The following is a 13,248-nucleotide window of genomic DNA, read 5'->3' on the forward strand; positions in this document are numbered from 1 at the left end:
ACCGTCTTATTATTGTACCCGTTATATTTGTCTTACTTTTGTTGTTGTTGTGTTCAAGTAGTAAACTGACACTGACAACCAACCGGAGTATTTAGGGATAATAAAGGGAAAGTAAATGTTTATGCATGATACATTTGAGAAAGAGTGCATATATAGTTAGTTTGTTGGACTAGCTACATGAGGGACCAGTGACCAGCAATGATGCTCGCCTCATCAATGACATCAGCAGAGGGCCACCGCCATTGGTGTCCCAGTCCATGTGTAGGAGATGTGGCCCACAGCTGGACAGTGTTCAGGTGGTCAGATGTTGGGCAGCATGTTCCCCAACGTACCCTTCCCATGTGCACTTCATTTCACTGCTCAACGGTTTTCACAAAACAGATTTCTTACTAACTGAATAAGCACAGTTTAGATGATTAGATAGTTATAGACGTATAGATTTCTCAGAAGGTGTGCTCTTTTGATTTATTTCAAAGTATTTAACTGATGACACAAATTCACATCACTAAAAAGAGTAAATCACAGATGGAGAAATGTGTGGGTCTTCTGTAGATGTGTGGTGCTTTTCGGTGGATCAGTGTTAGTCCTGCAGTGTCTCTTCTGGGGATAAGCTGACGGGGCAGAATTTTGTTTTCCAAGAATAAAATGGTTCCAAGAACTCTCTGAGTGTTCTGGGATGTCAAATGAACATCAACGGAGCAGAAGAAGGCAACGCGGATGACTAATTTCTGTAGTAAACGAACGCAAAGTGCTCCATAAATTACGATGATGGGGTTGCTGCAGCTCTCAAATCCCATCCGGTAACACGAGGTCTCCGCACCCCCGTCTGATTTGCATTTAGATGGCCTGGTTTATGGCCGGGTGTGGAGTGGAAGAGCGGTGATGGGCAGCAAGATTGTTCATCTGCGATCCTCCTGACCTTTGCCTGCCCTTATTTATGTATGTTTTGCTCAATGGGTTAGGCCTCAGGTTTGAAAGCGTGCTGGGGGGGTTGACAGCACACACACACACACACACACACACACACACACACACACACACACACACACACACACACACGGACGGGTGACAAATTAAAGGAAAAACCTGAATAAATAAGTTGAGGAACATAATGAATGCAGACGTCTCTGAACAGGTGTACTGCATGATACAGTTAAGCAATTAAAAGCAATTTTGAAAGAGGGGTCATTATTGGGGCAGGAATGGCAGGAGCTTCAGTCACACAGACGCTCAACTGGCTCGTGTTCTGGACAAGTGGGCGAGTGCCTGTGTGGGACACCAAGAGAACGGGACAGGCCTGACTGCTGGACCCCTACAGTGAGGGGGTCCGGAGGCTCTGTTATGCTGTGGGAGGCATTTTCCTGGTTATTCTGAGTGATCACCTTTATCCTATGGTGACACATTTCTCTCGTGATGGGAGTGTCTCTTCCAGGATGACAATGCCCCATCCACAGGGCACGAGGGTCACTGAATGGTGTGATGAGTATGAAAATGATGTGAATCATATGCTATGGCCTTCACAGTCACCAGATCTCAACCCAGTTGAACACCTATGGGAGATTCTGGACCGACGTGTTAGACAGCGCTGTCCACCACCATTATCAAAACCCCAAATGAGGGAATATCTTTTGGAAGAATGGTGTTCATCTCTCCAGTAGAGTCCAGAGACTCGTACAATCTGTGCCAAGAGCATTGAAGCTGTTCTGGGGCTCGTGGGGGCCAACACTTTACTAAGACACTTTATGTTGGTTTTTCCTTTAATTTGTCACCCGTCTGAAGTGATGCTCCACCAGCCACGTGGCAACCACCAATGTTTGTTAAAATAATGACAAAATGAAAATAGAAAAAGCCAAGGACTCAGGCCCTGTTTACCCAGATGTTTAAGGAAACCCAGGTCCCCATCTCTCCCTCTCTCTCTCCCTATCTCTCTCTCTCTCCCTCTGTGGCTGGAGTAAAGTTCTGCAGAGATCTTGAAGAGGAGATCTGGTGTGGAGAGCGCCAGCATGGCTCAGCTCGGTCTCTGCTGCCGTGTCAGGACAGCATCTCCAAACAAACACGGCCCGCACATATAAACATTGCCATTTTTGCCCCCTCCTCACACTGATGCAAGTGGCAGGTTTACACTTTTAAAGGCAACAGCTGGTGCTTTTATTGGCTGGCAAACGCATCTGAAATATTTCCCGAGCTGCTGCCAGCGATTCTGCGTTTGCTTTTTCAAATAGCGGAGACTTGTCCATTAAATTCAGGGAATGAGCTGCTTTTCTGTTGTAATATCCTTGTAGGTCGTCTTTTTTTCCATTGGGCACATGTGGAGGATTTCCCCTGCCCTGACCTGGATACTTTATTCTCCTGTTGTTTAAAGAAAATACAAAATAAAAACACTTTCCTTCAAAACTGAATTACCCAGAGATATATTTATGTTTTGAATTAGTCAATTCAATTAATTAACCAATCAATCAATTAACCAATCAAAAACACTCACAGCCAGGAAATAAAGTACAAGGCTAGCTAACTAAATACGTCACCTTTCTTCCCAGATAGAGTATTAACTTGAGCAAACCTCTGTGCCACCTGTCTGGTCAGAGTCGATGTATTTTGGAGTGCGCAGCGTGAAACCTGACCCCTCCCCTCCCTCTTTCTCCTTTCGATCATTCAAATGTTTTGGAAATGGGGAAGGCCTACGCCGGGAGTTCCTCTCACTGCTAAACCAATGCTAAACCGAGGCTCAGCCAGTGATAAACTGGTGACACGGACCTCTGGGTTGCATTCCAGCTGTCATTTAATTTATATAATTGAACAAATTAGTGACAGGATTAACACGGTCATGATAGATACACTCAGGACAGGTGCTGTGCAGGACCACCTAGTTATGTATAACCCCCAAAACCTCACTAAAAATGCCAATGAAAGGATGCCAATTTCACATGCTGTAAAATTCACTCTGTCTCTCCTGACGCAGGTGTGGCGTCCTGGAGATCTCCGACACCCCATTAGAGAGGACATATTCCAAGGAGGCCGGGCCCGGCGAGGGTCTCGAGAGCACTACGCTGCAGATCTGGCCCCCGGGCGCCCCCGCCAGACAGCTGTACCTGTCAGAGTCGCAGGACGAAGCTTACTACGGCGAGACGGAGAGCGACACTGAGCTGCCCGGGGGCGCCAGGCTGGGCCGGGAGAGGGAGCACCCCAGGGAGAGGAGCAGCGCGGGGGTCCCTCTGAGCGGGAGTTTCACACCTGGCAAGGTGGTTGAGCTGCAGCTGTCCCTATCAGACCACAGCCTGGAGGACCCCCGCGGCAGAGGGGGTAGCACCTTGGGGGGCACACTAGAGAGAGACGGCAGCCTGGACCTGCCCCCCGCCGGCTTCCACACGGAGATCTTCCAGACCAGCACCAGCACGGCCACCTCCACCCAGTCCTTCAGCGTGTTGCGCCGTGGTAGTGGGCGGGGGGGCGATCCGCTGAGCTCCTCGTCCTCGCTGGGCCAGGTGGAGGTGACGCTGCAGCCGCCCCGGCGGGCGCGGCGCCGGGAGGAGGTGTTCTTCTGCAGGACCGAGTCCAGCCTCAGTGGGTGTGTTGACTCTCCAGAGGAAGGAGGGCCCAGAGAAGCACCTCCTGCTTCTGTCTCCTTTGGCATTTCAACAGAGGGAGCGGGGCCGGCAGAGGAGTGGGACTCGGAGTCGGAGAGGGATCTCAGCAGACCTGACAAGCACCACGCGCGGCACTCAAGTGAGTACAACAACAGCCATTCATTCCCACCAAGGGCTGGAGTGCGTTTCTGTCTTTTTATCTGCCCTCCTTTGTACTACTGTGGGAGCTGGAGGACTTTAAGAGTCTCTGCGTGTGTCTGTGTGTGACTGAGCGCTGGGGCTGGTTCATGGCAGTCTCTTGTGCATATATATTGCCTACTTGATAGCTTTGAGAACAAAGTATTGACAATCAAATATATTTCATCTTTTTTTGGGCGGTGTGTCTGTCAGTGGTGCAGGGAGCTGGGGGTGGACAGGGGCAGGAGTTAGACATTATCAGCCTTAGAAGTGTGTCTCCTAAATCTTAGAACTGGATTTGCCTCAGTTGAAAGTCTTCTTTTTTTATGCAATGAACCATGCAGTGAGTGTGTGGTTTCATTCACGGGCCAGAGGAGACCCCGACACCGCGAGCAGACGGAGGGGAGAGCAGTGGTCGCACGGCCCTGGACTTTCTCTGGGTCTCTCCCCTTGGTGGTCTTCGCTGGGCAGTGCTGGGCAGGGGGATTCTGGGGGTGCTTGGAGTCGTAGTGGATAAGAATAAAGCAGGCTGATGATGCCTGCAAAGAGCGTTTGACAGACACCAGCACATGCACATGCAATCCGATCCTTTAAAACTGCAAGTCTTGACTGCAGTGAAAAGTGAACTCCCCACTCCTGCTGCCTGGAGACCTCGAGGTTAGTCTGAAAACGGTCACATTGCGCTGCTTATTCGTGCTGTTGTTGGTGTTACTCTCGCAGAACCAGTGAATAAATAAATAAAAGCATAGATTAACAGAAAACAGTCTTTGGCATCAGTGCAGTTGAGGTTTCCCCGCTGTAGAAGTGTGTGCGGTGATTGCCCAGCACTGGGGTTTTAAGTTTAGACACCGTGCCGTTACCGATAAGGGCTTGAATAGGAGCGTCAGGGCGAACGCACTCTGGATTCCAGGGCTATTTTTAAGTTTTTATCCCGGGGCCGTTTGCTCCAGTTCTTGTGCCTGAGATCGGCCGTGCAACTGTTAATCTGCTGTGCATTTACAGCAAAGTTGTTTTGATGGAAAAGTGGTAAAGGCTGCATGGAGAAACTGTAGAACTGCAAAATGCAATTTATATATGTGTGTGTGTGTGTGTGTGTGTGTGTGTGTGTATGTATATTTATATATGTACATATATATTATATATAAATATAGGGGGTACTTTGCATTTCAAAGTGGTTAGAGACAAGATCATAAGTGTCTGAAATCAATAATTTGTCGATAAGGCAATAAATAACTGCCGTCATCGTTAGCTGTCTCCGAGGCTTAACCTAATCACATAGGAAGTCATTTTAAAGCAGTTGATTTGGCTATTAATAACCTTGGCTTTTCAGAGGGCATGGGGGGGATCTGCAGCTCATTCTTCTCGCCGCTAAAGATTAAATCTGTGCTCTTTTTACATTTCACTGGATCTCCTGCTCATGTCCCTGGGGGGGCAGTGTCAATGTGCTGCAGACATCTTATTATTGTCCCATATGGGGGCATTAGCACCTACACTGAGGCAGGGGCAGTTTGGCAGAGATATCCTGCCATCACTTGACACATCTGTTTTATGTCATATCTGCATCACCTGCAGGAATGTAGAAAAAATAATAAATAAACAAACAAACATATAAATAAATAAACATACAGACATGCATGCATGCATACAGAAAGGGAATTTTACTGTCATCCATATAAGGGTTTGATAGCAGTTGAGAAAATTAGGAACAAAACATATAGATTGATATGAAATTATATTTATGATCAGAAATTATACATTTTGTCGCTGAGATTCAACTCAATTTGACTTGGGAATCTCTAAGAATCTGCCCTTTGAAGGCGCAGTGCCTTGCCTCGAAATAAAACTCATGCGACTTACAGTTCAATCAGTAGAAAACTGTATTATATTTTAAAGTAAAATGGATTAGATAGATAGTTTTATGAGAAAGCTACCACTTAAAGCAGATCCCTTTGACCGGCAACGATGAGAAGAGAGAGCTTGAGTTATTCGTCTATAATTGCAAATAAACCCCATACAGAGTTAACATCAACCTGCTGCATGTTCATCTGAGTTTATATAGTAAAGCATATTGACATTATTTTAACATCCATTTCATTTTTAAATATAATAATAATTATATATTTATTGATATCTGTTATACTTCAAAGCAGTTGCAATGGATGCAATTAGTACTTCTCATGATCTCTGTATCAAAGAAATATATGTGTTGATAAAAGTAAAGTTTGTAAATGAATACCTGTCTTCTTGCTCCGTGGCTGATATTAATACGGCTGAGACGAAGTTTCCATTCGCTCATGATTAGTGCTGACAGGAAGTTGGAAGTGAGTGAATATGAATCCACACTTAATTGATCTGAAACTGCTTTTCTCCAATCTGTTAGCTGAATGTAGTCCTGCTCTTTTGTGTTTTTTAACAGTTAATGATTCAGTTTTGCTCTCAGTTTTCAGGCTGTTTTACCCATATTGGTTGTGTTTCCTTACGTATCATTCTGGTGGCTTCCAAGCTCCTAATGAAGTGATTTGTGGGGGGCTGTCGCTCGTGCCAAATGTATTAATAGACGCTTTTTAACTTTGCACTCATACAAAACTGACATCCCGGCGCTCATGTCTGAAAAGAGAAGTCATGGAAAATCATGAACGCAAGATGGCCGCTGTGTTTATACTCCTTCTAGTGTTGGAATGCTATCAGGGCTTTGCTCGTGTCGTCTGATTGTCTTTTCTTCTCTCTCTCTCTCTCTCTCTCCCTTCAGGGCTCAGGCGCAGCGAGAGCCTGTCCGAGAAGCAGGTGAAGGAGGCCAAGTCTAAATGTAAGCGCATCGCTCTGCTGCTGACTGCGGCGCCCAATCCCAACAACAAGGGGGTGTTGATGTTCAAGAGGCACCGCCAAAGGGCCAAGAAGTTCACGCTAGTCAGCTACGGGACCGGGGAGCAGGAGCCCAAGGACGAGGACGAGGAGGACGAAGGAGACGCCATCGAGGTCACCTTTCTGGCCACCAGCGAGTCGGAGCTTGACGAGGATTTCTTCACCGATGTCCAGCGCCGTGGCAGCATTGTAACGTTTGACTGGGACACCGGCCTACTCGAGATCGAGAAGCAGCTCGGCGACGGCGAGGAGATGGAGCGTCTGCCGGAGACCAAGGGCAAGGGGGCACTGATGTTCGCCAAGCGCCGGCAGCGGGTGGATCAGATCACCGCTGAACAGGAGGAAATGAGGAGGCAGGGGATCCCCGTGGAAGACCACCGGGACATAGAGAGCATCCAGGTCACCCAGCACAGCTCCTACCAGGTGCAGGAGAACTCGACGTACACACAGGCCCGGACCGAGCACCAGGGCCAAGCCTACATAGACGTGCAGAAGCAGACGCAGCAGCAGAAGCAGCAGTACAGCGTCTCTCACAGTATGAATGGAGTGGTGCATCACCAGACCAGCGAGGTGCAGAAGTCCATCGTCACCAACAAAACGGCCCGGCCCTTTGGCGGGGTTCAGAACAGGGTGCCTGCGCCCTTCTCGTCCACGCGGAGTGTCAACAGCCCGGTGTCGGAGCCGCAAGGCTTCTCGGATAACAGATACAGGGTGGTCCTTCCCCCCGTTGCGGTCAACACGCACGCCCAGATCTGGTCGCCTACGGGCTCCGGGGAGCAGATTGCCTCCCGGGACGAGCGCATCTCTGTGCCTGCCATCAAGACGGGGATCCTCCAGGACACCAGGAAGAGGAGCACGTCAAAGCCTATGTTCACATTCAAGGAGCCCCCCAAAGTGTCTCCAAATCCTGATCTGCTGAACCTGCTCCACAAAGGTGACAAGCGCCAGACCGGCTTCGAGTCAGGCCCGGAAGAGGACTACCTCAGTCTCGGTGCCGAGGCCTGCAACTTTCTGCAGTCCCAGGCGGTCAAGCAGAAGACTCCTCCGCCTGTTGCCCCGAAGCCCTCCATCAACCCAGCCTCCCCACCGTGGTCACCTCAGCCTCAAGCTGCCAACCAGGCGTCCTCCCAGCCGACACTTAACGAGGCTCACACTGCTGTGACTGCTGCTGCGGCCGTCCCACCACAACGACAACAAACAGAGCACACCTGGAGTCCATCTCAAACGCAGGCCCAACCAGCAGAGCACACTTGGAGTCCACCTCAAAAGCAGGCCCAACCAGCAGCTCCCCAGCAAACCGCTGCTGCCGTATGGAGCCCAGCTCAGCCACAGGCCCAACCAGCAGCTCCCCAGCAAACCATTGCAGCTGTATGGAGCCCAGCTCAGCCACAGCAGCAGCAACAACCACCAGCGAGGGCCCCAGCTCAGACATACACCCCACCACAGCAGCTCGCCAACACGTGGAGCCAACCGCAATCCCCCGCCAGCGCGCCGCTCCCCGCCCGCTCGGTGGCCACCGCCTACATGCCGAGAGCGAAGACGCCCCCCACCACTCCCATCAGCAATGTGGCCTCGGCCGGGGGCATGGGGCCAGCCTTCGAGATGCCAGCTCTGCGGGGGAGAGGCGCCGAGCTCTTCGCCAAGCGGCAGTCCCGGATGGAGAAGTTCGTGGTGGACTCCGAGACGGTGCAGGCCAACAAAGTGCGCTCGCCGTCCCCGACCCCGTCGCTGCCCAACTCTTGGAAGTTTTCACCCAACGTCCGGGCACCCCCTCCGCTGGCCTACAACCCCATCCACTCGCCCTCCTACCCGCCCGGGGCCATGAAGAGCCAGCCGCAGTCCAGCACTGCCGGAAAGACCAAGACCAAAGGGAAAACCACCACCAAAGTCATGCACGCCCTGGACGTCATGAAGCACCAACCCTACCAGCTGAACTCTTCCCTCTTCACCTACGGCCCAGCGACTGATGCCAAGGGCCCGGCTCCCAAGTCCACCCCGGCCCCTGCCAAGCAGCCCCTCCAATACGAGCCCTCCGCCGCCGTGAAGCCCGCCGGGCACATGAACGCGGCGTATCCGGTCTCCCAGCCGCAGCCACCCCACTACGGGTTCGAGCCGTCTTCGCCTGCGATACACGATGGTTCCTTCAAACCAGCCGCCAACGCCTACGTAGTCCCCAGCTTCACGTTGCCCCCGAAGGCCGAGTCCATTGCCGGGGTGTATATGGCTCCACGCCCGAGGTTCTCCGCGAAAAAGTCTGGAGTAGCAGCACAGGTGTGGAAGCCAGCCGTAGTGGAACAGAAATGATTTGTCTTTGCTCTAAAGCAATTCACACTTTGCTTGAAATAATCAAAAGGAAAGAAAAGTCCCAGAGAGTGCAGTGAGAACATAATATATGTTCTTATTATCGACCAGTGCACCACACTACTACTGAGAGAACTTGTTTATCTTTTTATTTGTAACAGAGAGTAGAAAATCTTCAGTTATTTTCTGGCTTTAACTCACTTCTCTATGCAAATTTCCAAACTACATTGGATCGCCAACTGTATGAAAACCCCCCTCACTGTATATTTCCATTGATAAACAGAAAACATGCAGTTAGATTCAAGCGTAGGTCACAGGGAATGTACTCAAGTATTAGAAACTTAGCTATACTTTTTTAACCTCAACAATCCATACATAGCTTGCTATTTTTAACTTTTTTGAACACACGACAAACTCCCAATAAGGAAACAGTCCCAAGTAACTATTCTCTGGGAGGGAAGCTTTGTTTCTTTCAAGCAAAATGGCCGTTGCTTTTTAACAGAACACATTTTTGCTCTTTCTCTAGAACGTCCCGTTTTCCTTCATGGTCTTTACGGTAGGTCATTGCACTAACACGAGATTTCGCCAAATTCTATAGCGTCAGCAGCCGTGCCTTATTGTGAAAGTAATGTGTCGATAAAGTTTGTATGTGGAAATACAGTAGTTAGTCAGTTGTAAAGCTACTGAAAACAACTAGACATTCACAGTGTTTCATACGTAGACCCTTATGCAGTAATTAAAGCCAAATACGGGCAAAAATGCAATGTGTATCAGTTGTCCACTCGAGATTACCCTTTGAATTGATTGCCGATTCACAGGAATAGAAATGTCCTCTGTTAACCGGACAGAGAAAAGGTGATTTTGCAAGATTTAGATGAGAGACACTGAGAAAGTAAATGCTGGAAAAGGAAAAAAAGTCAAATGTTTTTCAGGAGAATGCCTTAGTGCCTCCAAGGGGATTTTCTTTACCCCCTTTAACAAAAAGAGAAGAAAAGCAGTCCGGTGTTTTATTCGTCCGGTTGTGTTTGTTTGTGACGGAGACAAACACATTTTCGTTGGCCGACTTCAGACGCCTGATCGAATGTATGAATACGTGAGATGAGGTTTAAGCAATTACATTTTTGCTAAACGTATTTACTTATTGCGGAAGGATGTGAAGAACAATAGCAATGTCTTACGAGTAGTTCACGTTAGGGCTGTCGCAACTGGAGATTATTCCTCGGACGGGTCTGATCCAGTGCGATCCTGTACAGTTTAGTCCGCAGCCTCAGCCGAAGACACTTCTCGAGCAGTGTGGTGTTACTTTGAACTTTTGCTGGCTTTTGCCTTCTGTGTTTATGGGAATGATCAGGGCAGGGTGGGGGGAATGGGTTTCTCTTGTCGTAGCTACAGCCGTCACATTTTCAGTGTCAAGTCAACAAAGAGAAAAAACTAAACAAATCAAGGAAAACGAGAAACCGATCACAATCTTCATTCTTTTTTTAGCTTCTTTGATGCTTTCCTCTTTTTTTTTTGTTGTCTCACCTTTATTTACATTCAATTTAAACAAGTAAGACGATCAAGACAACAGAGTGTTCAAAACAGCACAAATCGACATCTGTCCATTGGGCGTTTGTCTTGCTGAAACAGAGTAATCCCTCCCGAATACTGTGGTAGGGTTTTTAAAACACAGTGTTAGTTCTTAGGCAGTGAATTGGTCACCTGTTGTCTTCTTCCTCTTGTGTTTCTCATTGATGTTTTCTCTCCATGGTGCACTTTCTGTAAGTTTCTTCACTGTACTATTAAAGGTCTCCTGTAGCCATTTTTGTTGGGGTTTTCTTTTGTGGTTTGCTTTTGCATGCAGTTTCTGTGACATCACGCTTTCCTTTGTCAATATTTTGTTTGTATATGATGTTTCTCTTTCACATTGTGTTTATTTATTTATTTTACACTTTACTTCACAATATTACTTTCCAGTAACTCGCCTGATCTATTTGAAGCCCATTGTCACAGCTTGTTGTGTTTGCATACTATAATAAGGCACCATAAGGCAAAAAAATCAGTTTAACCTTTGGTTGACAACAAAAAGACCAACACAACATGTAAAAGGATAGTAAAAATGGGCAACTGAGTTACTTTAAAGTATTATTTTTTCCATTTGCTGCTCACGGTCAGGTTGGTAAGCTGGGGACACGAGTATTTTTGATTGGCATTTGTCTTGTTATGGCTGAGATGCATTTTCTCCTTCACACAAATGTTATCGATGTACTAAGGACCCCCAGGGTATTCCCACTACATTCATGAGTATTTATTTTTCCAGGTGGGATTTACTGATATCTTTCATCATTAATAACTTTTTCATCACAAAAGTGAAGAGTAGGGTTTGAAAATCTACACTGGTGTTTGCATTCACTAGAAACCTGGTGTCCCAGAAAGGGAAGAGGTCAGTAGTCAGCAAGGTGTTCAGACACCCCTGTTTCACCGTGAATCAGGTTTATGTATCTCCTGAAGGAATCGGGTGCCAATTCGGGCGTTTATTCAGAATGACACGTAACTGGAAAACCCTTCTGTCCTCCAAGATGTTTAAAACACACTCCAGCAGAGTCTCAAAATGATAACTGACGTTTCTTTAAAACCTTCCCTTCGTCATTCACAAAACCCTTCAGCCGGTGTCCTCCCCCGGGTCAGTCCAGAGGAGAAGTCTCTCTGGCTTCGGGAGAACAGTTTCGAGCCCCTTCCTCGTCCTGAAAGCCTTGGTTTCCACGTGGTGAGGAGCATGCGCTGAAACAGGATAGCGTTCCCACCTGCAGCTTTTACTCTGCCCTCACAGCAACAGCAGCCAGCCCCATGTCTATTAATAGCGGATGGGTAACAATCTATAAAACACAGCAGCGCCCGCACAAAACCCGTCTCTGCTCAGCAACGGGTTTGGACCGACACCTGCCGAGCTGTCGTGTGAGGCTCGGGAGTGAAGGTGAGTGCTGAGGTGTCTGTACTGCCTCTCCTATTCCTGTACTGCAGGGTGAGTCAGGCCCCCGGGGGTGACTGGTGTATTTCTAGAGGAAAGACCTCACTTGGGACGGCAGAGATAAGTTTGGACCATGACCGTCACCACATACTCGCCCTGGCGTTGCGTCATGCCCTGGAGCTCGCTCTATTTTAAAGAGAGATGAAGTTACAGAGTGATTTGCATTTCCACCCCAGCCTGCCCCTCGGCCCTGCATCCAGTTCTGACCTCTGTGCTGTGTCAGGGGAATGTGCCACCTGCCCCTGAGAGCGGACATGTCAACCTGCAGTTTAGAGCGGTTGTATTTTTTATATAATTTCATTTGTCTCGCTATTTTGTGATGCCATCTTGTTCGGGGTTCGTCCTGCTAAGATTGACACATGTCACGGATTGTAAGGTGAAAATCCCAGGGAAATATAGCTTCTGACATCCTTTCCCCAAGCTGACTTCATGGAAGTGTGTAGTGAGGGATAAGGAAGTCATATTGTTTCTGTTCAGAAGCTGGGGAAGCAATCAGAAGCAATCATTTGATTACTTCCACCCTTTCGACTCTTAATCAGCAAATTTCAAAGGTTAAATGAAACCAATTAAAGAAACCGAGAGCTCGGCTCAGGAAACAAAAAATACAAATACAAGCTATGGAACAGCTAGGACCTTATCTGGGAACCCACGGCATGCGTGAAATAGTGTTATCAACATTATCATGGACAGATGCAGAGGTGCATTAAAAAGGGGATGCAGTCAAAGCTGAATATGTAATGCCAGCGTTTACCACGCAGAGGTAGATTCACAGCCGTCCTCTGGACCATCTCATTTCAACACACATGTGCATTATCTTCCCAAAATCTTCACAGGGCATCTGGCCGCAGTTGCTGAAAAGCATGTGTTCATCTTGCATTGGAAGCAGAGCATCTCTCATCTCACATATGAATATGATTTACCAATGATAAACAGGTTCTTTGTTTTCGAAGGGTGAAGCTGGTTGTGCTTGTGAGGACAGCGTGCTTTATCCTTCTCTTGTCTTATGTCTATTTGTCTAAATAAACCCTGTCCTCTAGCCCTGAAGGGATGGAGTTAGAATGACATTTCACGGGGTCGTCCTCCTGGTGTCCGGTCTCCAGCCCCGGTCCTTGGGTGGCATCCAGCCCTGCTGAGCTCGGAATAACTCGATCGATCCTTTAGTGACCTTTCCACTTGTTTTAGAACAGTCTGAGATTCGCCTTGCCTCCTGAAACGTCACAGTTGAATTAAAATCCTTCCCTCTGTAGGATAGGAGACTTTGATTTCAATTAAGGGTTAATTGAAGTGATTGAGACCTTAGCTGGTAGGCTAGACCAG

At 48.1% G+C, this 13,248-nt stretch overlaps 1 protein-coding gene across 1 annotated transcript in view; it reads left to right on the plus strand.

Moving 5' to 3' along the window:
• Positions 1-13,248, plus strand: part of synpo2a (synaptopodin 2a) — a 40,214-nt gene that overhangs the window by 20,228 nt on the left and 6,738 nt on the right. Inside the window, exons 3-4 of the mRNA XM_066720642.1 lie at positions 2,960-3,723; positions 6,511-8,894. Of these exons, the coding sequence (XP_066576739.1) occupies positions 2,960-3,723; positions 6,511-8,894 (3,148 nt within the window). The remainder of the gene's footprint in view (positions 1-2,959; positions 3,724-6,510; positions 8,895-13,248) is intronic.

This window comes from Amia ocellicauda, chromosome 13 (genome assembly GCF_036373705.1).
Source record: "Amia ocellicauda isolate fAmiCal2 chromosome 13, fAmiCal2.hap1, whole genome shotgun sequence".
Classification (NCBI taxonomy): domain Eukaryota; kingdom Metazoa; phylum Chordata; class Actinopteri; order Amiiformes; family Amiidae; genus Amia; species Amia ocellicauda.